At 38.9% G+C, this 26,471-nt stretch overlaps 1 protein-coding gene across 2 annotated transcripts in view; it reads left to right on the top strand.

Moving 5' to 3' along the window:
- The window catches only part of COL14A1 (collagen type XIV alpha 1 chain), a 97,346-nt gene that overhangs the window by 16,342 nt on the left and 54,533 nt on the right, over positions 1-26,471 (top strand). For both annotated transcript variants that reach the window (XM_009905775.2, XM_054167146.1), the window contains exons 5-14: positions 9,740-9,895; positions 10,564-10,683; positions 12,560-12,724; positions 13,082-13,243; positions 14,912-15,063; positions 16,020-16,149; positions 18,885-19,030; positions 20,246-20,375; positions 23,961-24,100; positions 26,088-26,214. In XM_009905775.2, the coding sequence (XP_009904077.2) occupies positions 9,740-9,895; positions 10,564-10,683; positions 12,560-12,724; positions 13,082-13,243; positions 14,912-15,063; positions 16,020-16,149; positions 18,885-19,030; positions 20,246-20,375; positions 23,961-24,100; positions 26,088-26,214 (1,428 nt within the window). The remainder of the gene's footprint in view (positions 1-9,739; positions 9,896-10,563; positions 10,684-12,559; positions 12,725-13,081; positions 13,244-14,911; positions 15,064-16,019; positions 16,150-18,884; positions 19,031-20,245; positions 20,376-23,960; positions 24,101-26,087; positions 26,215-26,471) is intronic.

The raw sequence follows: 26,471 nt of genomic DNA, 5'->3' as shown, positions 1-26,471 counted from the left end.
TTGGCTCTTCCACTGTTGATGTTATTTCTTGTCGTGTGTTAGGGATCAGTGAATCCTGTAGCCCAGCAGAATCATGCAGAGTTGCCCCAGCCGCGTGTCCACAGGTCCCGTCAGCAGCCAGACTGAGCATGTAGTCTCAATAGGCCTGTACTGATCAAGCACAAGACTTGGCCAAATAAGTCCTAAACAGCCACTAGGAGACAAGAACAAGAGAGAGACACTGGGGAGAAAGGGTTCATCTTAACAAGAAGGATATTGTGTGTATTTTGTAACTGAGTTGTCTGCTCTGGATAGGGGTAAAATAGTGAATGATTTCATTTACCTTAGCCTGATTTGAGATAGAGTAGTAACACGGAGGTTGCTGGGTACCTGCTTCAATTTGTGTGTGCCAGGCAAACTCTTGCTTTGTTCAGAAAGTAAAAATCTTGGCGTTAGGAACTGTGACCTTACTCCATTCTTACTCGGGGCTCCTGGGCAAGAAGTTCATTGTCTGGCTCCTCCCTGCTGTAGGAGGAACAACGGTTGTGCATTGCCTCTTGTGTGGCATTCCAGGCCAGGCGGACGTGGGGAGGTTCCTTCATTGAAAATGGACATAGTGCTGATAGAGATACCTAGAGAATAGATAACTAGAAGCAACTTTCTAGCTCTCTTCCTGCTCTCTTGGTAGAAAAAGAGATATATCCTATCCTGGAGCTAAACTAAGTTTTGATTTTATCTTGACATATCCTAATATCAGAACTGTTCAGGTTCATAACCCTGGAGTTACAAGATGTTATCCATGGGTTCATAACCCTTAAGTTATAAGATGTTTGTTCTCATATCTTTGCCCAGTAAATAAGTATAACTTGTGAAAAGTCTGAACCACTAGCAACAGAAAACCTCCTGTCTGGGCTCTTTTTTTGCTTTGGTAGCTTTCCCTAAGGCGCTGACCTTTTTTGTGCAATCTTTTCTTAACTGGAGTGGGAGACTGCTATTCACATTCTTGAATGACTGATTAATAGAAGCTCAGCTGAATGAACTGTCTGTCATTCTCTTCAGGCTGCTTTTCATCTCTTCAAGTCATTAGCTCTTGAGCATCCATCCAACCCACAGTGTGCTGGCATGGCTGGATTCTGCTGGCAGCAAGAGACTGTTACCTTAAGTTAGATTCCGAACCTGTGTTGACATGTTTCATTATTGAAATACTTTCATTGCTACCATGCTGAGACACTCCTTAATGGTCCTTCATCATCTGGCAGCATGAATTCTCATAATTTGAAGTCTGCATTCTTGCTCGCCACTGTATTCTAGGCAAATATCTCAGTATGTCTTGAGTGATGCTTGTCTTTGCTACAAGGTGCTACCTGGGCTTTGAAACTGAAGCTGTATAGTAACAAGTTGAAACATGGGGCAGTTTTGAAAAATTAGTGAAGGGAGAACTAAAAAGAGTATTAGGGAGGTGTTACCAGACAGACACATTAATAAACACTGAAGTGCAAGACCAAGACCCTCTTGTAAGAAAGGTATGGTCACAAAGGATTGATGTATTCGTCATCAAACTCATAGATCTGCATTCCAGTACTCTGAACAAGCCACAGCTTGCTTTGTGCTCTTGACAATAATTATTAGCCTCAGCAGGGTCTTTGCTTGGGTTTGGTTTATGTGGTTAAAAATGTGAGGTGGAATTTCTGGTCTTTTGCACTGATCTTTCTAGAAAACCCCCTCATATCTCATCTCTTCTCTTCCTACCCCATATTTCATCTTTGCTTTCTATACCCTCAATACCTTTCAAACTCAACATCCAAATTTAGCTCAATACCTAGAGGGTGGGGAGGTGGTGTCAAGCTGTGGTAGGTGCTTGTGCCTTAAGAGCTTCATAATATTTATTTTTTTTGTTTTGTTGTTCTCCAAGAAGTAGTAATGAAGCATCAGCTGCAAGCAATAATGATGTATGTGTTAGACATCAGTTGAGATACTTTAATGAATTTGCTGGGGCAGTTTTGTTTCGCTATACCTTTATAAAAGAAAATGACACTCAGAATCACAGGTCCTTTGCCAGCCTTGCAACTGTTAGTGTTTTATTAGTGTGGAAATATGAAACAGATGGTGGGAGGGAAGCCCTAGAACTGGTCTAACAGAATGTAATTATGCAATAATTATTATTTAGGAGGGGAAAAATGAGCAACAACTGAAAAACTATTTATTCAATACTGAACACTTTTTCTTTGGAACAAATGATTTAAAATCTTCTGTTGATCTCCATGGGACTCTTTCAAGAATTTTTTGTATGGTTGCCCTCCCCTGATTTTCAGGCATCAGTGTGGTTTAACTATATGTACATGGTTGAAGTATGTGGCTTTAGTTAAGGGCCAGCAGTTTCATTTTGGTTGTAGCTACTGTGAGTAGCTAAGTGGCTACTGGCCAGCCTAAAAATAAACCCAGATGCCTAAGCATATAGTCTGTACCTTTTGATAGGGCTCTCATTTGGTTTTGACAACTCCTCTAAGTGTTGTATACTTTGGGTAGCAGCCAGTCATTTCCCTGGACTAATTAAAATAATTGTCTTTTCCTCAGTGTAAATTTTTTAATTTACAGGTTTAGAATTTGCCATTGTTTCTGGCAGAGGGGTTAATAACTATCATGTGCTGTGTAGTTATGAGAGTCTTATTGCTTCCTCTGCAGCCCTTTTCTATAAAATAAGGTTAGTATTTTTGTCATGTGTCTGCAGACTAAAGATTAAAAAAATGGAGAGTGAAATTGAGACAATCCCCTGTGCTAAAGTCTGTAGGATAAGGTTCTGTATTAGAGTTTTGGGTTTATTTTTAAACAATGGAGTTGGATTTGGAGATTGGCCTTGAAATTTTATTTTCAAGCTTTTGAAAAAATTGCTATAGATGGCATTAGATGGAAGAAAATGTTCAGTAAGTTACTTTGAGATGTACTATTAGTCCTTCTGTAGTTAAAAATTTAACTATGCATCATATATGATATCTCATAACTGATGTGCCTATATTCATTATCTGTCTGGCTGGTGGGTTTTGTGGATTGGCATGTAAGATTAGTGATGCTTTTGAAGACCACAGCATATTTACATCTCTACAAGCATATGCATTGGTTACATAATAGAGTAGAATAGAATAGAATAGAGTAGAATAGAATTAACCAGGTTGGAAAAGACCTTTGAGATCATTGAGTCCAACCTATCACCCAACACTATCTAATCAACTAAACCAGGGCACCAAGCACCCCATCCAGTCTCTTCCTAAACACTTCCAGTGATGGCAATTCCACCACCTCCCTGGGCAGCCCATTCCAATGGGCAATCACTCTTTCTATGAAGAATTTATTCCTAACATCCCGCCTAAACCTCCCTGGTGCAGCTTGAGACTGTGTCCTCTTGTTCTGGTGCTGGCTGCCCAGGAGAAGATACCAGCCCCCACCTGGCTACAATCTCCCTTCAGGCAGTTGTAGACAGCAATAAGGTCTCCCCTGAGCCTCCTCTTCTCCAGGCTAAGCACCCCCAACTATAATTCAAGAAGTGCTTGAAGATAAGAAGGGCTTGAGTTTGAAAGTTGTCTGCACTGCAAGTGCACTGCAGCATCTTTTTCATTTCAGGGTGCAACATCATCTGTACACAGATCAGTAATGCTGGGCTGTATGGTAACAGTGTTGTAGCAGTTTGCTTCAAGTAATTTTTAATTAGCTCTGCATTAATGACTTCCATGGGTATGCAGCTTGTTCTCTCAGGCAGGCTCTTTTCTGTTACTTTACCTGTTGAGTTAAAGCTAAGTTAGTTGCCAGCTCAGACACAAACTAACTCTTTATTATGGTTTAGAGAGATTTATACATGCAGCTTACTTAATGTTGTGGATTTCTGAGTGCAGGTTTCATCTGCACTCCCCTGCTAAACTGCCTTCTAGATAGCCAGAGAAAACTGTCTCAGACATTTCATACTTCATTAGAGCACAGGGAAAAATAACCCTTTTAAATGCTGGCATATTTGTTACATAGGAATGGTGGATAAATATGACCATATTCATAAAAAAATTGCAGTTTCGTGCCTTGAAAAGTACTTTAGGTTTTGAGACAGCTGTTTCATTTATAACATTTATGCACTCAGATGCAGAACTGAGAGCAAAGAGAAGCAGAGAATTATCAGCGTGATCTGCGGAAGAGTTTCTTAGGTTTAATGTACTTTTACAGGGAGGTTGTGGACCATCTTCAGTGTAAATCATTATGGCTAAATGGACACAGTCTTGCCATGTTGAAATTCCATTTCAGGAAAGATTTCAGCAGTGTGCTTTGTTCTGTCTTGACATGTTGCCTGTTGGAAGAGAAGTTATAATGTTTTGAACTCTCAGTTTAAATGCAGGGAGATTTTGAGACACTTTTCTATCTGTGTATACAGACCAAGAGAGTTTCATGTTGCTGTTTGGGAAGCAGGTGCTTCAGTGCTGTCAATTTGCTGTAATCTGCAAGAAAACATCAATGCTTCCTTTCAGTTGTGTAACTTTTGTATTCATTCTGTCCCTCAAGTAAATGAAAAAGTTAAGATGTAGGAAGAAAGTTCTAAAAGTTTTTCTAAGGTGGTGATTGGTTACTCAAGAAGTACAATTTTCATAGAGTGTAGGGAAAGGTGCATAGCGAAAGGTTGTATGCTACCTACCTTCTCTCACTTGAGAATTACCACTACTAAATATGGGCAGTTAATGTCTTTTATCAGCCACTGCTTTGACTGGTTTTGTGGCTTTTAATTCAAATTATATGCTTTAAATAATAATATTTAGTGGTGTGTACTTCTTTGAAACATGCAAAACTATGGAACTCTAGCATTCACAGTCAAATGTGACATGATTAAACAAAACAGATTTACCAGATCTCCTCCAAATATGGATTTGTAGGCTTGCCAGTGGGCCTTTTTAGTATCCTAAATGTTTCTTCTGTTGGGTTTTTTTTGGTGTGTTGTTGTAGGGAGTACAGACAAGCTTCTAAACTTCTTGGGCTGCTTTTTCATCTTAATGATGTTCCAGCATTTGAGTCCTTCAAATTCAAGCTATGGCTGGAACTAGTTTGAAGAAAAGCAGTTATGTTGAATGCATTTTTCAGGTTTGATATATGGGATGTGTTAAACTGAGGACTAAGTGAAATGATGATGTCACCAGCACAGTGCAATAGTATCAGTGTCAGATGGTGGACTAGTGAGTAGCTGAATTTTGGAGCTCAGCACTGCCTTACATCTCTGTATTTATTTAAACCCTTTTTTAAATAAAGAAGTGACATTTTGCTGGTGTAGATTTATACTGGCCTTGTCCTCAGTGGTGCATCAGCTCAGCTGCAGTGTTGTCAATCACTGTGGTGGATAGGCTTTCCTCTCTCATTCATGCTTTCACAAGGTAGTTTTCACTTGCTTCTGTCATCAAGCTTCTTGCCTTTTGTGCTTTGTTACCCCAGGAATGAGTCTTCCATTCGTACTGTATTATTGCTGACCTCTGCTTGAACTTTTTTCCTCTTCTACTTATATTATTTGACTTTTCCACTGTGACAAGGAGTAAGAAAGGAAACAACATATTGCAGACTCAAAAAGAATTATAGTCTTAAACTACTTCTAAGTGAACTGTGTGTTTTGGCTCTTGAAAATAAGAAAAGAGTTTCATACCAAGAGGAGGCAAAGTATCAAATGTGCTTCTGCAAAAAGTATCATAGCTGCATGCAAATTGGACTGCTTCTAAGGCACTGAGTCCTCCTGGGTGGCAGTTCCTGTATTTGCTGCTTCTCCCTGTGTCTTTCAAGAAGTAGCAGTATTAACTCCCAGAGTTGAAAAGCCACTACTAAATCTAAAAGTCATAGTTTTGTATTTGTGCCTAAGTAAGGCTTGCAGGTTTTTCTGGTCAGATTTCTGTCTCCTGTCATTGCTTGCTTGCATGCTGAATGCACATGTGAACATACAGCAGCAAGCTGAAAATGCAGCCTCAGAGAGGTGGTCAGTTGTTTACAGCACCTTGAGACCCTGCTTCCTTCTCTGCATCTCCTGTCCTGCCAGAGCTCCCCATTTGGTTTAATGGGATATCTCAAGGGTCATGTTTTGCAGGCTCCACTAACATGCATGTGTGACATGCAGAAATGAGCAGACCTAGCCCCTTTTTCCTCGTTTACCTTCCTGGCAGAGTGTCAACTTCCTTCTGCCAAATAACACTGGGAGGATTGTAACTTTACTATAGAAAGTCCATTAATTTTTCACTCTGTCCCTATCAAACTGCTTCCCCCACTACAATGGGTGTGCACCCATACACGTGGATGCACCAGAGACAGTTGCCGGTGTAAAATACATAAACCTTTTTTTGTGACTTTAGGATGTTTGCAGTTCTGTCATTTTCTGTACCCTAAAAATAACAGCCTCTGTTATTGTTTGTTGTAGAATGCAGCACTTGAAGTAGAATAATGCTATCTATATAACATTAGGAAACATTATACAAAATTAGGTAACTGATCTCCTCCCTACAGTTCTGCTCTTGAAACTGGTGAGTATTGTATAATTCAGAGGAAAGTGGTACCTTCTCTCTAACTACTGTTTTCTTGATGACCAAGTAAAAGATGCACAAACTGATAATAGTGTTGAAACTTAGAAACTGGCAATGTGTTGAAAGCCTTCTTTTTTATTTTAATGTAGAATTTTATAATGTCATTGTCCTTTAAGAAATGCTTTGGAGAAAATTGCCTATTAAAGCTAGGTTTAGATAGTTGGAATGCTCAAAATTATCTTCAAACCCTATGGGAATTCATGACTTTGTTGGTATGGGAAGATTGTTGAAGTGGTAATGGAAACTGACTAATTTCAGTGCTACACAGTGTCTTTTAGACTGAACTTTATAAACTGGGATCATATGGTGATTGTATTCCTGTCAGCTTTTAAAGATTTCTATACAGTGTGTTATTCTGTTTAATATCTCACTGTTGTTTATTCCATTTTAGGGAACTTTCTTCAGTTCTATTAAGCACAACAAGGAGAAAACATAAGCAAATAGTGGTTGTACAGAAGTAACAAAACCTAAATGTTTTATGCAGAAAAGATTCAACAAATACCTCCTATCTCCGAAGAAAGGATCAGATTTTCACATTCAGTGACCTTGCAGTACAATCTCGGATCAAACCACACATGCATTTTTAACAAACAAAACCAATTTAAATGATTGAGTTGCACTGATCTGATGATATGGAAATGAAACATGGAAAGGAGTGCTGCTACTGTTTTCTTTATTCTTTAGGTTTGAGTGGATTTGCTAAAAGAAATGAAAGGTTTCATTCACAAAGCTCTCATTGCAGGATAAAAGAAGCTTTATAGGGAAAATTTGTTGATCTGAAATGAGTAAGATGTAGGGTACTGACTGGGTGTCATGGTAAGATTTGAGAGGCAGAGAGGGAAGTACAGCCATGCAAGTCTTATCTTCATTGGGCTATATGATTAAACTTCTGGGACTGTATTGAGAAAAGATACATCTGTGCTATAATACAGCTGCTTGGATGTGAATCAGGGGTCCGGTTTTATCATGCTTACTGGTGTTGAGTAGCATTTTACTTTGCCAACAATTCTTTTGAAGCTTTAGAAGCTAATCGTGGCCAGTGTGAGAATGGCACAATTGAACTGCATGTTAAGGGAAGACAAATACTGCATGTTAATGGGAGACCAATACTGCAAGTAATGGAGGCTGATGAACAGGAAGTTCATTTGGCAAAGGTATTTAAAGCATGAGCTTTGCCATGACTAGTGAATTCTTGCATTCTGTTCCACAAAACAGATTCCAGTCCCACTGAAGTCAAGGAGAAGTTTTCCTGTTGACTTCAGTGACAGAAAGATTTGGACCTCCTTTGGCTTTATCTTCCAATTTAAAATATTTTGTTCTGATGCTTACTAAATGTTCCCCAGTGTTTATACATTAAAATGTGTTGCCAATTCAAATAACATTGTCTTGTACTGTAAAAACTAAAATAAAATATTTGTCTTGGCATCTTTGTAAGTGGAATTTTTGTCATGTGTTTAGAACTTACTCTACACTGCTTGCTGCACGTAGGAAATGTTCCCTGCTCTTCTAAAAGCATTTTTAGCACACATTTTAGACATTAACTGTAACTTCATGGCTTGGATTTCTTGCTCAATGGATTTACACTCCAGTACTAATCTAACTCTTTAATTATTACCAATTGTTTGAAGTCCTTTTGCACATCCGTTTGCTTTTGCCTGAGAGATTGTTTGTCTTTAATTAAAGGATTGTCATTAATAATATGCTTTTAAAGTTTTAAGTTGCTAACCATGTGGTTTATTCTCTTTCTAACAGGACAGCTACTTGTGAGCTGATGAAAGCATCTTTTTGATTATTTCTCTCTGAATGACTTTTTATTTGCTGAGCATCTTTGCTCAAAATCTGTGTATTTCTAGCAATGTACTTGATTCTTGTTAGTACCACTTGAAGTGTTGGTATCCTTTGTCAACTAATTTATATAGTGAAAAATGATGATTGAAAAGTGATGTTAAAAGTTGGACTGCAACTTTGTTTCACTAATTGCAGGTTCTTTATAGTGTACAGGGCCATGATTTCATCCCTAAATGGTTTGTGATGCGTGGTACCTTTTCTGCCAATGTGCTTTGCTTTGACATCCCTACTTCTATCTTTATTTATAGACAATCTGATTATGAGTTTACTATTAGCTCCAAGCATAAGCTTTTGTTTGGTATACCTGTGTTACATTCATTACTCCTTAATTTTCCCTCCACTATAATATGAATCCACTGTTTCAGCAATCTTTTATAGTCACACAGGTATTTCTGTGGGAGATAGCCATTCTGTCTGGTGTTATGGAAGCCTCCTTCTCTTTCTGTCATTTTCCTGAACTAAATATGGGACACTTGTTTAGGTTTCTCAACTTCTTAAGACTCTGTACCCATAAAAACATTATTGACTTATCTTGCAATTTTGTTGTCTAATATCCGCTCCTGTTTCCTCTGATATCCCCATTGGTTAGCTAAACCTTAGAGATTACTAATGTGCCTCCCTACTAGTTCTCATCAAGTCTTTTCTGTTGCTTTTTTAATGCTCTTATGTTTTCACGTACTTTGGCATACATCTGTGAGACTAAATCCTCATGTGATGGTAGTCACCACAGAGACTGTGACTGAATCTTAGGTCTTTTCATTTTACCTTTGCTATCTTGTGTATTTCCTATTTAGGTTTAATACAGCATATTCAGTTGGCATTTGGTTTTGCTCTAGGCTCCCAGGGTGACGTTCACTTGTAAAACTTCAGAAGTTTACAATGGCAGCTGAAGGAGTTTTCCTACAGAGCTGTTGAGATGTATAGAAACACCTGTGTTTCAATGTTGACTGTAAAAGGGTCTTTGCATTGTATGCACCTACACAGTTAACTGTCACAAACCATATACTGTGCATGTACATTCTTGGGAATGAAAATGAGCTGCTAGTTTGATTGTGTTAAACAACAGATAATTTTATCTTTCAGAAGGACTGTATTTTTAGAAGCAGGATTTCTTTTTTTTCAATGGGTCTTCCAACCATAATTTTGAACAGCTTAATGAAAAAAAACCTGAAGTAGGTAATGGCCAAACTGTTCTGTACAAGTTGATTTTTCTCACTTTTTCCTGGATGAAAGCTTTAAATAGTAAGCTTAGTGGAAGGACGAAGCTATACATGCATTGAGTTAGAATTTTATCATTTAATTAACAATACACTTTTTATTTTAATGGTTTGCAGGGAGCCTGTTTACCTGTAAAACTCCAGCAATTGCAGATATTGTCATATTGGTAGATGGTTCTTGGAGTATTGGCAGATTCAATTTCAGGCTTGTTCGTCTGTTCCTGGAAAATCTAATTTCTGCTTTCAATGTGGGATCTGAGAAAACAAGAGTAGGTAAGGTGCCATATTTCTTTCTTAATATTTCTGTAACAATATAAAAAATTCATGATTTCAGGATAGTTAACAGTTATAAGTTATTTGTGCAAGATTCATCCTCACCTGGAACTAGTACTTCTACCATAAGAGTAATCCTGCTGGAATGTTTGTAGCATTAATTCCTCACAGATTGCTGTGACACTCAGTTTAAGTAAACTCCAATGAAGTGTCAATGGAAATGGACTGTAGTCAGCATTAGATCAGACACTTGCTGTGTAGTTGTGAAAGAAGAATATACCAGTGGATAGCTTTTTCTCATTATTTAAACTGGCCTAAATGTTATACTCCTCTCCTGCTACTTATATTCTAGCCTGTACAAAAGCATATTAAATAAAATTACTCTTTTTCAAAAACCCATGTTTGGAATCTTACAGAACTCTGAAAAGTCATTTCCTTAGCACTTGAAAGAAAGGTTTAGAAAATAAATTGAGGACTTGCCCCTAAGAACAACTTTATACTAATTTTTTGGCATCAAGCAATGCAGTTTTTCTAGTATGAAGCAAAGCTACTTATGGTAAGCTTACTATGCTAAGCTGTGGGTAGCCAAGTGCATAAAGTACAGGTATTTGAAAAAAAAAAAACCTGCTTTATTGTCTAATGGACTACCTTAATTTCTGGTTCTTTAGGTCTTGCACAGTACAGTGGTGATCCCCGAATTGAATGGCATTTGAATGCCTATGGCACCAAAGATGCTGTTTTGGATGCAGTCCGGAACCTGCCATATAAGGGAGGGAACACATTAACAGGTACAGTGAGCTTTAGCTTTTGCCTTTTATTGAAAGACACGTTCTGCTCCACAGGCAGAGGAAGTGTTAATGCTTGTTATGAACAGTAAAAAAAAAGAGGTTTTACAGCTTGTTAATGGCTTCATCCAATGTCGATAAAGTCTTTTTTGAAGTACTTGTCTCTTTGTCTTCACTGGGAATCTTTCTGAGCAGGATAAATACCTTGAGTACTGTGTCCAGTTCTGGGCCCCTCAGTTTAGGAAAGATGGTAAGTTGCTGGAATGTGTCCAGAGAAGGGCAACAAAGCTGGTGAGGGGTTTGGAGCACAAGCCCTATGAGGAGAGGCTGAGGGAGCTGGGGTTGCTTAGCCTGGAGAAGAGGAGGCTCAGGGGAGACCTTATTGCTGTCTACAACTACCTGAAGGGAGGTTGTAGCCAGGTGGGGGTTGGTTACTTCTCCCGGACAACCAGCACCAGAACAAGAGGACACAGTCTCAAGCTGCACCAGGGGAGGTTTAGGCTGGATGTTAGGAAGAAGTTCTTCAGAGATAGAGTGATTGCCCATTGGAATGGGCTGCCCAGGGAGGGGTGGAGTCACCATCACTGGAGGTGTTTAGGAAGAGACTCGATGGGGCTCTTGTTGCCCTGGTTTAGTTTATTAGATAGTGTTAGATGATAGGCTGGACATGATGATCTCAAAGGTCTTTTCCAACCTGATTAATTCTAATTCTAAAAAAGTCTCCTGAAGCCAAGTTTATATGAACTCTCTGTGCTGGAAGTAAAATATTTTACCTGCTAGGAAGAAAATGCAAAATCCATTAATAATGTTTATGTTCAGAGTATTATTCTGGAGAAGGAAAGAATGTTGTTTCATATCTGACAACTGGCAATAGTAACTTCTCAAATGATCACCTGGGGCTTTTAGATTTCCATTGACCTTTCAGTAGTTAGAGCACTGAAGCCCCAGAAGACACTTATTGATGGATAAATGGGGGATGCCTGTCAACCTGGAAGAAATGCTCTCACTGAATACAATTCCAGCATCATCAAAGCAGCAGTTAGTAATATTGTCTGTCTTGCCAGGAGAATGATATATCCAAAGACCCAGATGTGGCTTTAAGTAAATTGCTGCGGTCTTGTCTTTTTATTTTTTTGGCAGAGAGGGAAGATTTTCCTTCTCTTCTGCAACAGCCTTTGTGTTGGTAGGAGTGATTGCAGTGGGACAAAGGACAGAATGGGTCTAGTCTAGGAATGAAATTACTGTGAGGCAGCAAGTAGTAAATTGTCATGATGATTTTATTTGAATGTTAGAAAAAGAGGTAAGTTGGGAACCTCTGCTGTGGGAGGCAGTTTTCAAATAGAATCTGATTGTAATGTGTAAGTTTGCCCCAAGGAGTTGTCCTTCCTTCCCTTCAAAATAATTTGCAGTTATAAAAATCAGATTCTCCCATAGCTTTATACAAGCTTTTGTTCACCTTGTAGTTTGGTGAGGACAAACAAAGGAAAGCAAGGTCATATGTAGTGTGGGGATTTACTAACCTATCTGGAGCTTATGCTTTCACATAAGCAGGGTAGGCAGAAGGAGAGGGGACCTGATATTTTAACTTTCTAGCATAAGAAAGATAAGATAATGTGTTCATGGAAAGAGTAGTTTCCATATCCAGTTTGAAATGCATTTATCAAGGGGCTGTTGAAGATGAATGTCACCTTCTCTGTGGTTTAAATTGCTTGTTGTAACTTAATCCTTCAGTAAATAAATTCTTTTTCTATACTTAATCTTCTTTAAAGTGTTTCTCCAGAGTTTCAAATGGAATAGAAAGACAAAGGCTGTGCTGTTAGTAAAATGAATGGAGATTTTTTCCCCTCTTACAATCTTTTAAAATGTTTCCCTTTTTTAGGTCTTGCCTTAACTTACATTTTGGAAAACAGCTTTAAGCCTGATGCAGGTGCAAGACCTGGAGTGTCTAAAATTGGTATACTAATCACTGATGGGAAGTCCCAAGATGATGTTATCCCTCCTGCTAAAAACTTACGAGATGCTGGCATTGAGCTCTTCGCTATCGGTGTGTAGTCTGCATAGCCATGTATATCCTGTCCCACTATACTCCGGTGTATTTGTATCTCTTGCCCTCTATATGAAGGAAGGGTTCTTTTCTCTGTCTATCGTCTCTGTATCATCATTAATTTAAATCTGCTTTAGAAAGTTCTCCAAATCATTGCTGCTGCAATTGGAATTTAGAAGTATACAGTGGGAAATATACCATTTACACTGGTAGAAATTAATGTCTTGAAGTAACATCTTAACAACACAGCATTCTGTGGTTGGTCATTAAAAGAAATACCTGGATTTTAGTAATTTCTTTTTTAATCAGTCTCTGTGCCTGTAAGATTTTTTTCTTTGCTTTTCTTTCCAATGAAAGGTGTGAAGAATGCAGATATCAATGAACTCAGAGAGATTGCTTCTGAACCCCACAGCACGCATGTCTACAACGTAGCTGACTTCAACTTCATGCATACCATTGTTGAAGGTCTTACCAGAACAGTGTGCTCACGAGTAGAGGAACAGGAGAAGGAAATCAAAGGTGACTAAGAAACAAGATGTAACATAACTTCTAATGAATTTAGAGCTACAAATCCTACTCCAAATACCTTCTGTTCTAAGCTGTCCTCAGGCACTTGTCTCATGCTGTGTATTCTTTTGTTCACAAAAAAAGTACACTGTCACAGAAGTTATTTTCCTTAATATGTTTTGTTCTTGTTTTGATATCTTTGATCTTTTGCCCTGTCTTCAGTAGGGGTGTATATTATGTTATTTGGTAGTACCAAAAAGATACAAAATTCACTCTGCTGTAACTATTGCCAAGTGGTGGCTAAGGAAAATGTCTTTTATGATATACAGATCTGAGGACAAATTACTTTAACATCTACGCATGGAATTGCTCTGTTTGTGCTGTGCTTTCCATCTCCTGACTTACTGTTTTTATTGTCTCAGACATTTTCAAAATTTACAGCTGTTAAGACTGCTTTGTCCCTTCCTGATGATGGGACTTTTTTCTTCTCATTTTTTTCACATGTATTGAATAAGAAAATATTTCAGAACATAAGAAAATATGATCCTACATAAAAGAGCCTTCTCTGTCTACAGCATTTCTCTCTTCTGAACAAAAGAAATTACTAGGAAAAAAATGACACATTTTGCCAGAAGGACAATCCTACCTGAGGAGAGTCTTTCTGAAAAGCTTTGGTGGATTTTGTTTGTATTGCTTCATTTGTGGTTCTGTAATATCACAAAAATGCTGTGATATTTCAATAACCTTGTAATGTATAAGTCAAAAAGGAACGCTGTCTTTCACATGTTTCTACCTGCGCAATGAAAATTTGTGTCTTAGTAAGGCTTCATTTGATCCTTTTACTCACCTGGAAACTGGAAGAAATAAAGCATATTAGCTGTGTCTTGTGGGGGGATTAAGCACTCAGTTGGGAAACTGAGAGGGAGAGGATGGAAAAACCATAGATGAAATATCTTTGTGGAAAGGAATGATTGCCAGGGAAGATGATCATTCACTACGTCTCTTCATTCTGCTGACAGGCAGCATATCAGTTTCCAACCTGCAGAGGAGCACAGGTGACCACAGCTGTATTTATACTTGGATGTTTTTTGTGACTGGGAGGAAAGTTATCTGAAAAAAACCCAACAAACCAGAAGCAAAGGGCTCGAAAGAGGGATGGGAGGAAGGACAGGAAGGCTTAAGTTTTTAATGTTTTTCTTTTTCATGTAAAGTTTTCTAAAAGACCATGGAGCTAATAGTCCTGGTAAAAGCTCCATGTGCAGTAGTCATTACTAGTTTCTTTTCTCCCTGAAAGTGACCTAAATAATTGTGCAGTAGCTAGTGATTTTATTTTGATGAGGATCAATCTTTGGAGCTTCAGCTTCTCAAGCTGTGCCAGGGGAGGTTTAGACTCAAAGTGAGGAGAAAGTTCTTCACCGAGCGAGTCGTTTGTCATTGGAATGTGCTGCCCAGGGAGGTGGTGGAGTCACCATCCCTGGAGGTGTTCAAGAGGAGACTGGACGTGGCACTTGGTGCCACGGTCTAATCATGAGGTCTATCGAGACAGGTTGGACTTGATGATCCTTGGGGTCTCTTCCAACGTTAGTTATACAGTGATACTGTGATACTGTAATGCAACTAACCAAACAATTATTTTGCAGGAGGGAATTAAAAAAACCATCTGTGTTGTCTCTAACCTAGGAACAATTGCTGCTTCACTTGGGGCTCCTTCAGATTTGGTCACATCTGAGGTAACAGCTAGAGGATTCCGGGTTAACTGGACTCATGCACCAGGCAAAGTGGAAAAATACAGAGTTGTGTACTACCCTAGTCGAGGAGGACAACCAGAAGAGGTAACAGGAGGAGAAGCTTCCCAGAGATGTTTAATACAACAGCAAGAACTAACCAGACAAAAAAAAATCAATGGTCTTACTTATATCTGCCCTGAAATTCCCATGTGGGCTCTGGAGCTCCTGTGGGGCTCCACAGAAAGGAGACACAGCCACAATGAATGTTGTCAAAGGTTAGGTAGCAATCAGGCTGCTTTTCTACTACATAGTTTAGTGTGCTGTAGCTGTGAGCACTTTTAGGGGGTTGGGTGAACTGTCTTGATTTTTGTTTACACATAATTTGAACCAAATCTAGAGACTTCTGCATGATTTTGTTGGCAAGAACACAAGAGATAGGAGCTGATGGTAAGCTACATTTTCAGGTCTAAGAAAAATCAAAGGGAGATGATACGGGTCTGTATTTTGGGATGTCTACAACTGGTCACTGAGAATTTGGAGTCAGGTGTTTTGTTGAATAGGACATTTTGGAGATGGGGGAAAAAAAAATCAGTGGAACAAGCTTTTGGCCTCAGGTACCAACTTACAACATTGAAAGGAAAGGCAGAATAGGAAAAGAATTTAGGTAAGGACATATTTTATTTTTGTACTAGAAACATATTTAACATGGATATGTGTTAATGTCAGTTTGGAGTACTATGTGTGTAGTCTATGTAGTACTAAAGTATTTATGATGATAACAGTAATTACATCAAAAAGTGCTCAGTATGCACTCTTAAACAGTATTCCATACACTAAGCAATTCTTTTATTCTGAGCAGCTGATTATATCAGCTGAACATTCTGATTATGTATGTGGTTGCTGTAGATGGTAGCAAAAGCATATTTGATTTATGAACTGACCTTTAGTACATTGATTCTTAGTTGTCAGTGTACAAATTGTCTGAAAGAGGGGTTGACTGACTTGATGGTAATATGGTTAGTTTTCTTTATATGTATTTAGTTGAATTTTCTTCTAAACAGGTTGTGGTAGATGGAAACACATCAACAGCAGTTCTGAAAAACCTGATGTCTTTAACTGAATACCAGGTAGCTGTGTTTGCTATATACTCAAATGCTGCTAGTGAGGGCCTCCGTGGAACTGAAACTACACGTAAGTAGCCTTGTCGTGTTCCTTCCAGGTTTAACTGTCTGTATTTGATCACATTGTGTAAGCATTAGTCTTTGAAAAACACATACACACAGAAGGGAGTCTTTCAGTTTAGCTTCTCTTAATGCATTTGATTTAAATTAGTTTTCATTTGAGTTAATTCTGGGCTAAATTCCTAATACCAAATGCTCTGTGAATATTTAAACACTAATAAAAGTTTTATCTGTGGGCTGAACTTTGAAGTTGGTAGTATTGAACACTAAATTAGAAGATAGGGAATTACAGGCTGGTCATTGTCACCTCATATTTGGGAAGGCAATGGAGCAACTAATCCTTGAAACCATTTTCCAAATACATAAAGGACAAGGAGGTGATTTGAATTAGTCTGGATGAATATATGAGGGGGAAAATGTTTGGCCCTTCAACAAAGGGAAGTGCAAAGACCTGCCCCTGGGGAGGAATAGTGCCATGCATCAATACACACTGGAATATGACTATCTGGGAGGCAGCTCTACAGACAATGATTGAGGGTTGAGGGTCTTGGTAAACACCAAGCTGACTGTAAACTAGCAATGCACCCTTGTCACAGAGGACAGGACCCTCTTGGATTGCATTAGAAAAGGACAGGCAGCAGATGAGAGAGGTGATTCTTGCCCTATGCTCAGCACTGATGAGTGCTGAATGCATGGTCCTGTGTTGAGCTCCCCATTGTAAGAAAGATGTGGATTTACTGGAGTGAATGCAGTGAAATGCCACAAAGATGATTAAGGGATAGAATCATATTTCATAAGAGGAGATTCTGAGACATCTATGTGTGTTCAGCCTGGAGAGCAAAAGGCTCAGGGTGATCTTGTCAGTCTGTAAAAATCACTGATGGGAGGAAAGAAAGAAGAGGGAGCTAGGCTCCTCTCTGTGGTGTATACTGCCAGGACAAGAATCAATAGACACAAAGAAACAACATGAAACTAAATCTCAGCAGATGACACTGGAATAAATTATGCAGTGAGGTTGTGGAATGTGCATCTCTTGTGATTCTTAAAACCCAATTGGATGCGGTCCTGAGCAAGCTACTTTAGCTGACACTGATGGAACAGAGGAGTCAGCTAAACTAGATTGTCTCAAGAATGCCTTTCATTCTCAGTGGTTCTTTGATTATGTATCAGTGCTAATCTTCCTGGTCTGAAAAGAAAATAAAATGGGATCATATAAAATCATTTAAGATTTCTGTTTTAGTCTCAGTTTCCCAAAGTGTCATCTGCAGCCATGTTATACCCCATAACATGGTGTTAGGACCTGTTTAATTTATTGAGGCAGAGAACAGTCACTCACAGTCCAGAGCCAAGAGGATTGTTTTTGTAATGCACCTGGTATTCCTTTGAAGTCACCTAGTCAAGTTCTGACAGAGCCCAGCCCTGCTGGCTTTCTGTGATCTGATCAGATCACCCCCCAAGGTCATGCAACATCAAGTATTTTGCACAGCTGTCTCTGATAGTGTGTTGGAAGTAACAGTCTGACATGTGCAAGTATTAATCACTCCACATGCTAAAATGCCTGCATTTTGAAAGTATTTTTTACTATCCTAATGGAAAACTATGGGAAGTTGTAGCTTGCATTCCTGCCTTTTTTTTCTGAGGTATTTAACATATTAAAATAGTCACCAATCACATTAGCTGATATAGAACATTGGAAATACCTTACAGGTGTGTGAAATCTAAGTAAACACACTCAATGTGCATAAGAATTACAACAGTTTCTGATTTAATAGTCACTTTGGACTTGAAGTAAATACAAAATGCATTTACATTTTAATTTGATGCAAATGTATTTTTATCTCTTACAGTTTATTCCACTTGTTATTTTCAGTAGGTTTAATTTATCCCTGTTTTACCAGTCTATTAGGATTGTCTGATAACTGTCCAAGATGCAAATCAGCATTTTCTGAGCTTATCAGCTGAAAATTCCAGTAAAAAACAGCATCTTGTTTAATTTCCAGTCTCTTCATTGTTAATTATTATGTATATTGCCAAAGTGCCTAGGAGCTCCTGCTGAGAATTAAAATATGAGTCATAGGTTAGAGTTAGAGGATGCTTTTCTTGTAGCATTTGAGAATCAAAAGAAGGGAAAGAACAGGTGATGGATACTCTTTCTTGTGATCCTGGAGCAGTCTGAATAGGAATGAGATAATGAGGTAGAAACTTCCTTCAGAATATCTCAACATGTAGTTTCTTTCTGTAGGTATCAGAGGTCTGAGTGGAGCTCTGAGGGAGGAGACTGGAACATGCTGTGGCTTGGGAATGGTTGCTAGAGAAGAGCCAAGTCTGGGGACTGCTACTTGTTCCCAATAGGAAGAATGCCTGTTCTCTGATAGTGAGTGGTCATCCTCCTGCACCACAGGGAGAGGGAAGGGTGAGATCAGAACAGCGACTTGGTGTTTAAAGAACAGAAATCCTTCCACTTGAAATGTTCAGAGCCATTTAGGAAAAAAGCTGGAAAGCTTTGTAAGGGATAACTCTGCCCTGGTGTTAGACTTGGTATAGGTCATCACTTCTTTGTTTCTCTAATTCTGCCTTCTTTTACATCCTAATCAGCTCTTCAGAGTTGTGGCATACAGACAGCCCTTCCATGCCTGGAGATAGCTATATTCCTTTGTATATCCTAGGCTAAAATAAACTATTTTGAAAAACAGCTGGTTGTTCAGGTGAGACAATCTGAAAGATCTGCCTCTTGCTGCATTGCAGTTGCCTTGCCAGTGGCATCAGATCTGCAATTGTACGACGTGACACAGAGCAGCATGCGAGCGAAGTGGAAGGGAGTAGCAGGTGCCACAGGTTACATGATTCTATATGCTCCACTCACAGAAGGACTGGCAGCAGATGAGAAGGAGGTGATGTATTGTGTTTTCATTTGAATAGCCATTATTAAAAATAAATAAATAAAGAATACTCTAATACATGGCCTTTGACCTCAAACCTGATCAGCAAATACTTTGGCGTTTCTTTTCCACGACTCCCGTAAATACTACCTGACTATGAAGTGTTAAGTACCAGCTGATTATTTTAATAGATCACTACCATAAAAATGCAGCAATTTCAGCTGAATGACTGTTTTGAAATTATATGTGAGGTGATACTTTTGTCATCACATAAGACTAATAAGAAGAAACAAAGTAAAACTAAGATATTTATTGTGTGTGTTATTGGAAGAATATGAAGTTTAGCTTCTGATCTACCTTTGAAAGTAAATAAAGGTGTGGCTTTTACTGATTTTTAGTTCTATTCAGCTTTTATTTTTAAATTTAAAAAGAATGCCTTCCATAACAAGTTATTTTTAGAAGGTACTTGGAAAAGAAGATGGGATAAGGTAAAGTCCAGTCTTCTGTCAATAAAGGAGTAACTGCTGGTCTAGGGTTTAAAAGTTTTTATGCTCACGTTTCTGTTACACAACATTTCTGTTCAAGCAGGAGCACTGAAAGCAAGCAGGGGCATGCAGACTTGTGGAGAGTGTAGAAAGCTACTGAAAGCTCGCACAGACTTGTGCTTTCTCCTCAATGAGTGGAAGGGAGCACATAATTCTGTTAAAAGTGTGCTTCCCTGAACGCTACCTGATTCAGGAGGACTGAGCTTTACCCACAAGGAAGACTTTTCTTTTTTTTCTTTCCCCAATAAATAAGTCAGTCTGTGTTAATGTGGCTCTCAATGAAGAGGTGGAGGAGGAAAATGACACACACCTTAAAGAGCAACAACTTTGAGCCTTGATGTGCACAGAGATCAATTCCTCCTATAAATTTCAGTTTTCTGACTGAAGCTGTGCATTCTAGAGAAGACTATTTTGTCTTTGTTAATATGACTAGTTACTTTTAAGGTCCTTTTACCTGTATACTGACTTCTGGGTTTTTGATACTTTTGTCCTTTGGATTGTTGTGTAAAATCCCCCAAACGTGGGCTAAGTGCAGACAAATGCTTAGCAGAGAATTTGATCATTGATCTAATTTCAAGCATGTAAGTAGGATGCTTCCCCATCATGAGCTAATTCAGAAATAATGTGTCTTTTCTATTCATGGCTTTTGTAGATAAAAATTTTCTATTTGTGACTTTTGTAGATAAAAATTGGGGAGGCCTCAACAGACCTTGTACTGGATGGACTATTGCCGAATACAGAATATACAGTCACAGTTTATGCCATGTTTGGAGAAGAAGCTAGTGATCCCCTTACAGGACAAGAAACTACATGTAGGTAACATATCTTTATTCACTTCAGTGTTAATAAAACTTCAGAGTAGTCTTTGCACATATTAGAACAGACATCTGATTTAAAAATCTAATTAGAATAGTCCATAGGGCAAGGTCTTAATTGCATGTCAGTTCCTCAGTACAAATACTTTAATTTATAGAGGCTGAGAATGTGAGTTCCTACAGAATAGATTGGTTTTGGAAATAGATTGTGAACTCACTCTTCAGTAGTGGTACTATGAATACCCTTTGGTGGAACTGCTGGTGGTTTGCTGAACTTGCTGAAGGTGAACGAAGGTAGAGCAAAATTGAGACTGCTCTGTCTAGCCTACTGTAGCCAGAGAAACAACTACGTGTGGGAGTCTACTCAGATGGAGAAGTTCATTCCTCTGGCTAAGTAGTAGTACAGATGGAAAAGAAGCAAAGAGAAGATTTCTGTCCAGCCCCTGCTGCCTAACATCTGGTAAATGAAGAGTTGGAAAGCGCCTGTGTGCTCGTGATAGATGGTGTGTTTTTAATAAGCAGCAAGAAATTTTGCCAGCTAAATTCTGTCCTCTACTAACTGTACACAGCACTGTATGTCAGCTCTCTAAACAGCCTCAGCATTTGCAAGACAAAGGAACTGAAAATAAGCAGTTGTGCTGCTGGGATATTTCTGGGTCTGCATTCAGTGACATCTTTCTTGCTCCCAGAAGCGGACCTATTGTTTCCTCTAGTTTTGTTGTCCTGGCATGAATAAAGCAGTGTGAAAGTGACTTACATTTAATAAGTGAGAGAAGCTCAGAGTAAGAAACTAAGAAAGTCCAGAGCAATTGCCTGGCTGCCCCGGGAAGTGGTGGAGTCACCATCCCTGGAGGTGTTTAAAAGATGTTTGGATGAGGTGCTTAGAGACATATTCTAGCAGTTGTGTGCAGGGAGATGTTAGGTTATATTAGGTTATGGCTGGGCTTGATGATCTTGAGGTCTTTTCCAGACAGGAGTTTCTGTGATTCTAAGGTGATCAAGTAATGGTGTGAGAAATTCTAGGAATGCTGTTTGAACTGGGTTATCTCAGAGAGGACAGTTGTAGACAGACAAGTGCCAACAGTGAACTGCTGCAACTTGGGCATGTTTGTGGACTTGAAATTAGCGTAAAGATTCTTGAAGAATACATTTTTGGCTCCTTGTCTTCTCTTTCAATCTCTTCTTTTTTCTTCTGCCTGCTTTTGATCAATATCTGCTCAGTGTCTGGTTTTCATTTATCCTAAACAGTAGTTTATGTAGTTTATAACGGTGCCAGATTGAATTCACTTTATGTCATATGATTTTGGAGGCTGCCACAGCACTAAACCTGGCTGACACACTGAAAGGAAGATCCCATGCAAATTTCACATACATTGATACAAGCTGAGAATTCATAACTGCAGTGTTTGATCACAGATCACAGCTAGTAACATGTATTAGTCAACCTATCATCAGTGTGGAATAAAAACCTATCATCAGGCCAGAATGAAAAAAACCCTGACTACCCTGCAACCTTCATTTATCTTTAGGGTGACTCAGCCAACTCTGACTGGTCTTCAGCAATGTTTTATGAAAGAAGATTGATTCTAACTTTTTCCTAAGAAGCTATTCCAACAAGCCCTCTTCTAACAGGCTTTGACTGATCAGACAGTGGGGCTGTCTGGGAGGGAAGCACCCTGTGGGTGAGAACACCTGTCCCACATGTTCAGTGTTCAGTGGTGATGTCTTCCCTGTCTGGATTTAGTTTTAAGCTAGGATTGGTTGTTTTTGGGGTTTTTTTTGGTTTTTCCCCCTTCTTTCCTTCCCATGTGATTATTTCTAGCTTCCAGCTAATGAATAGGCTACTTAGCATTTTTTTCCTGGAGCACATATCTGCTTGGAGAGTGATCTGCCTGATTTGCTACAGTATTATGTGTAGTATCTAATATTCTGTGTCGGGTAAATACAGTTATTCTACACACTGTATCATCTCAGTTACTGCAGTGAAACCTTTTCTTTCTGTGCCAAACGGAGGCACGATCAGCAAGCTCATTCTGGGGTGGGGTTTCTTTCTGGGGCCATGATTTATCCAAGACTCACTGCAAATATCACGTAACCCTGGCATCAGGACTGTCTGTCTGGTTGGAAGCAATGTTGTCAAGGGTTGGTTCCAGAAGGAAAGAGCTGAGACTGAAGTGTGTTGTGGTATGGCCTGGATGATGAAACGAAGTTCATTCCTCGGCTGACAGAAAGTAGAAAGGAAAGCCAGCACGTGATACTCCCTTCAGTAGACTTAGAGAAATACATTGAATGCCAGAAAGTGTGGCAAACCTATCTAATACAATTCCAGTGTGCTCCTGTCATCTTTCTCCTCTAGCCAAGTTGACTTGACTGTTCCTAAGCTGGTTAGGTGTTTGCTTACAGGCTCTGAGTTGATATATGATCTGGCAGAAGGTTCAACAGAATATATGCGGGGTTTATCTTCTGTTTTCTCCTGTGTGATCTTGTGTGAGTGAAACAGCTTCTCAAGCGCTGATGTTTATCTATCCACATGGATTGGTAAAGAGTGTGTGTGTGTGTGAAGGCAGGACAGAGAAAAGTTTCCAATCCAGAGAAAATCATCAGATGTTGGGCTAATACAGAACCGTCTGCTGAGAGTAATAGACAGCACAAATTGCTTTCTTTTGAGTGACAGAAAAGTAGATGCAATCTGAAACTCTTGTATGGCCTCATTTTCCTTCAGCTCATGACAGTCAGGGATTATATAGTGTATAAATATGACTTTAACCAAGGTTGCTGTTAGGAAACAGTTTCTTTCTGTAATGAAAGAGAAAAGGTTAAGCAGAGGTAAAAACTCTCGCAACAAAACATCTCTGGAGATCTTCTGAGCTAATTAATGCTTGTTGTATGAGCTTATCCTTATGTCAGGGACTTTCAGAATGCAGGAAAATTTTTTTGGCCAAAATTCTACAAAATGACATTTTTTGCTGGGAGCCTCTTGGAAAACACCTAGTTGAATTAAATGAATTAAAAAATATAAACACAAGTTTATTGCAAGTATTGTGTATTCTAGATCTTGCTGTGATGTCTGCTATGAGCAACAATATAATTTCTTTTTCAGTATTAGTGGAGGTGCACTTAGCAAGACTGGATGTACTGTTTCAAAAAGGAGCTGAGCTATTTTACCTGCTTTTAAGTACTTGTGCAGCTTCATTCATAGAATCATAGAATCAATATGGTTGGAAAAGACCTCAAAGATCATCAAGTCCAACCTGTCACCTAACACTTCATGACTAACTAAACCATGGCACCAAGTGCCACGTCCAGTCCCCTCTTGAACACCTGCAGGGACAGTGACTCCACCACCTCCCTGGGCAGCACATTCAAACAGCTAACAATGCTCTCTGTGAAGAACTTCTCTTCACCTTGAGCCTAAATTTCCCCTGGTGCAGTTTGAGACTGTGTCCTCATTGATGTAGGGCTTGTAATATTAATACTTGTGATATAATTTTTTTAGTGGAAGATATGATGTTTATTTGCAAGACCTGAAATATTTCACAATATTGGAATCACTTCAATGATTTTATCTTTTCCCTTTTCAAGTGCCTCTAAGTCCACCTGCAAACTTGAAATTTTCTGATGTTGGACACAGTAGTGCTAAGCTGACATGGGATCCTGCTTCCAAGAATGTAAATGGCTATCGCATCGTGTATGTTAAAACAGACGGGACAGAAACCAATGAGGTAATTTTTTAGCACCTCTCTTCCTTTTACCAATCTCAGACCTCCCCAGACTTCTGCAGTTCTTAAGGGTAACTTTTATAAACAAAAGCTACTTTGCAAGCTGTAACAAAAGATTTGCTAGAGAATTCTGAAATGTGGAATGGATTGGAATGGAATGGAATGGAATGGAATGGAATAGAATAGAATAGAATAGAATAGAATAGAATAGAATAGAATAGAATAGAATAGAATAGAATAGAATTAACCAGGTTGGAAAAGACCTTTGAGATGGAGTCCAACCTACCACCTAACACTATCTAATCAACTGAAACAGGGCACCAAGCCCCCCATCCAGTCTCTTCTTAAACACCTCCAGTGATGGTGACTCCACCATCTCCCTGGGCAGCCCATTCCAATGTCCAATCACTCTTTCTATGAAGAATTCCTTCCTAACATCCAGCCTAAATCTCCCCTGCACAGCTTGAGACTGTGTCCTCTTGTTCTGGTGCTGGTTGCCTGGGAGAAGAGACCAGCCCCCACCTGGCTACAACCTCCCTTCAGGTAGTTGTAGAAAATATAGTATGAGTAAGAGTTTGCTTAGTAGTGGGTATATATTTGGAGTGGATCCTGTGTGTGGGGGGACAGTAGTCTGAACTTCTTACATACCAGAGCAGTCATTGCTGACGCACAGAGACTGAAGGAGACCACTCAAGTGAACAGTGATGTGTAGGTGCAGGATCTCAACCAAACATATGATGTGGAAATATTTAGTCTTGTTTCAATTTCAATGTATCATGTCAGACCCAAGTACATTCAAAAAGATTGGATGAAGGCTTTGCCACATTTGCTAAACATTTATTGCTTTAATTATATATACGTTGAAAGTGTCCTAGAAACACATTTGGCTTGAACGGAATGACAAAGTAATACCAAGGTGTTCTTGCATTTCATAGTTTATTTATGCTATATTTAGTTACACCATGTTACTAAAGGGGCTTTATAACAGCTTTTAGCAGCAGGAGGTTGTGGAGTCTCCTTCTCTGGAGACTTTCAAGACCTTTCTGGATGCATTCTGATGTGGCCTGCCCTAGATGATCCTGTGCTGGCAAGGGGACTCAATGATCTCTGGAAGTCTCTTCCAACCCCTATCATTCTGTGATTCTATGATTCTGTACATGGTGGGATATTGGTGTTAAACCTGAGGAAAATGTTCCCAAGTTTAGAAGCATGCATACCTATGCAGTATTTTGTGTCTTTTCTTTGTCTCTGCTAGATCCCTTAAAATTTAAATTAGGAAGATGTCAAGTTACTTCTATTTTTTACCCTTAATATAAGTATTACATCTGACTGTACTCAGCACCAATGATACATGAACGTTTCAGTTTTATAGTAGTATACTTTATAGTGTGAGAGTTCAGGAGTTTTTTATCTACCTCTCAACTCTTCTTTTAGGCCTGTTCAAAGAGCAGGTGTCATTTTTTTCGTTTGTTCTGCATTGGTAGCATTTCCCCTGTGCTGTTGACCAAATATGACACTGAATAGTTGGACTGATAAAATGTCAGCTTACAGAGCTTTGAGTTTTATATCCCTGGCAAAGTCATGTTAACTTCACCCTGAATGGTGCCCAGGTGAAACTGTCATCTCTTAACCAATGCAGTTTATCTCTTTATGCAGTTATTATCTGTGATAAGGGACTGGATTCAATGGACCAAAAAGTTCCTTCACACACAGTGTTTATACATTAGCTAATGAGTTAGGCTTACTAAGGCTGAATTCTCCTCTCTTGTAGTTCCTCATAAACAAAATATTACTTTTCTCCTGTTTGTCTATTTTAATTGATTTTGTCAGCTTTTGTGGCCCTGAATTTCTGCATGTTCATATTTTCACAAAAGTTTTCTCCTAATTACATGAAATTATCTTTCCATGTCATTGTTACCTAGCAGAATTTAAGACACTGATAATGTAAAGTGTATCCTCAATACCTATTGCAAATTAATGTTTTATCTAGGTGGAAGTTGGTCGTGTTTCAACCCATACTCTAAACAGTCTGACATCCCTTACAGAGTATACTGTTGCTATTTTCTCCCTATATGATGAAGGACAATCTGAACCACTTACTGGCAGCTTTACCACAAGTGAGTATTGCTGAACTTTTGAAGGCTTTCCAAGAAGAATTTTTATACTCTCATTTTACTGGAAAGACCTTTACTGGAAAGTAAGACCAGTAACAGCAAGTGTCTCTGGCTGTGAATTCAGATGCATGGAATGCTTTCTGTTATTTTCATTGGAATTTTCAACTTCTTTGCTCCATTATTGCTGGGCCATTTGTATCCTCATGGGAGTAATCCCTTGACATCATGAAAACATTTGTGTGGTTAAGGTTCATTTCCTA

The sequence above is a fragment of the Dryobates pubescens genome, chromosome 14 (assembly GCF_014839835.1).
Source record: "Dryobates pubescens isolate bDryPub1 chromosome 14, bDryPub1.pri, whole genome shotgun sequence".
In the NCBI taxonomy this organism is placed as follows: Eukaryota; Metazoa; Chordata; class Aves; order Piciformes; family Picidae; genus Dryobates; species Dryobates pubescens.
The sequence above is the reverse complement of the archived record's forward strand: the minus strand, read 5'-3'. Positions and strand labels throughout refer to the sequence as shown.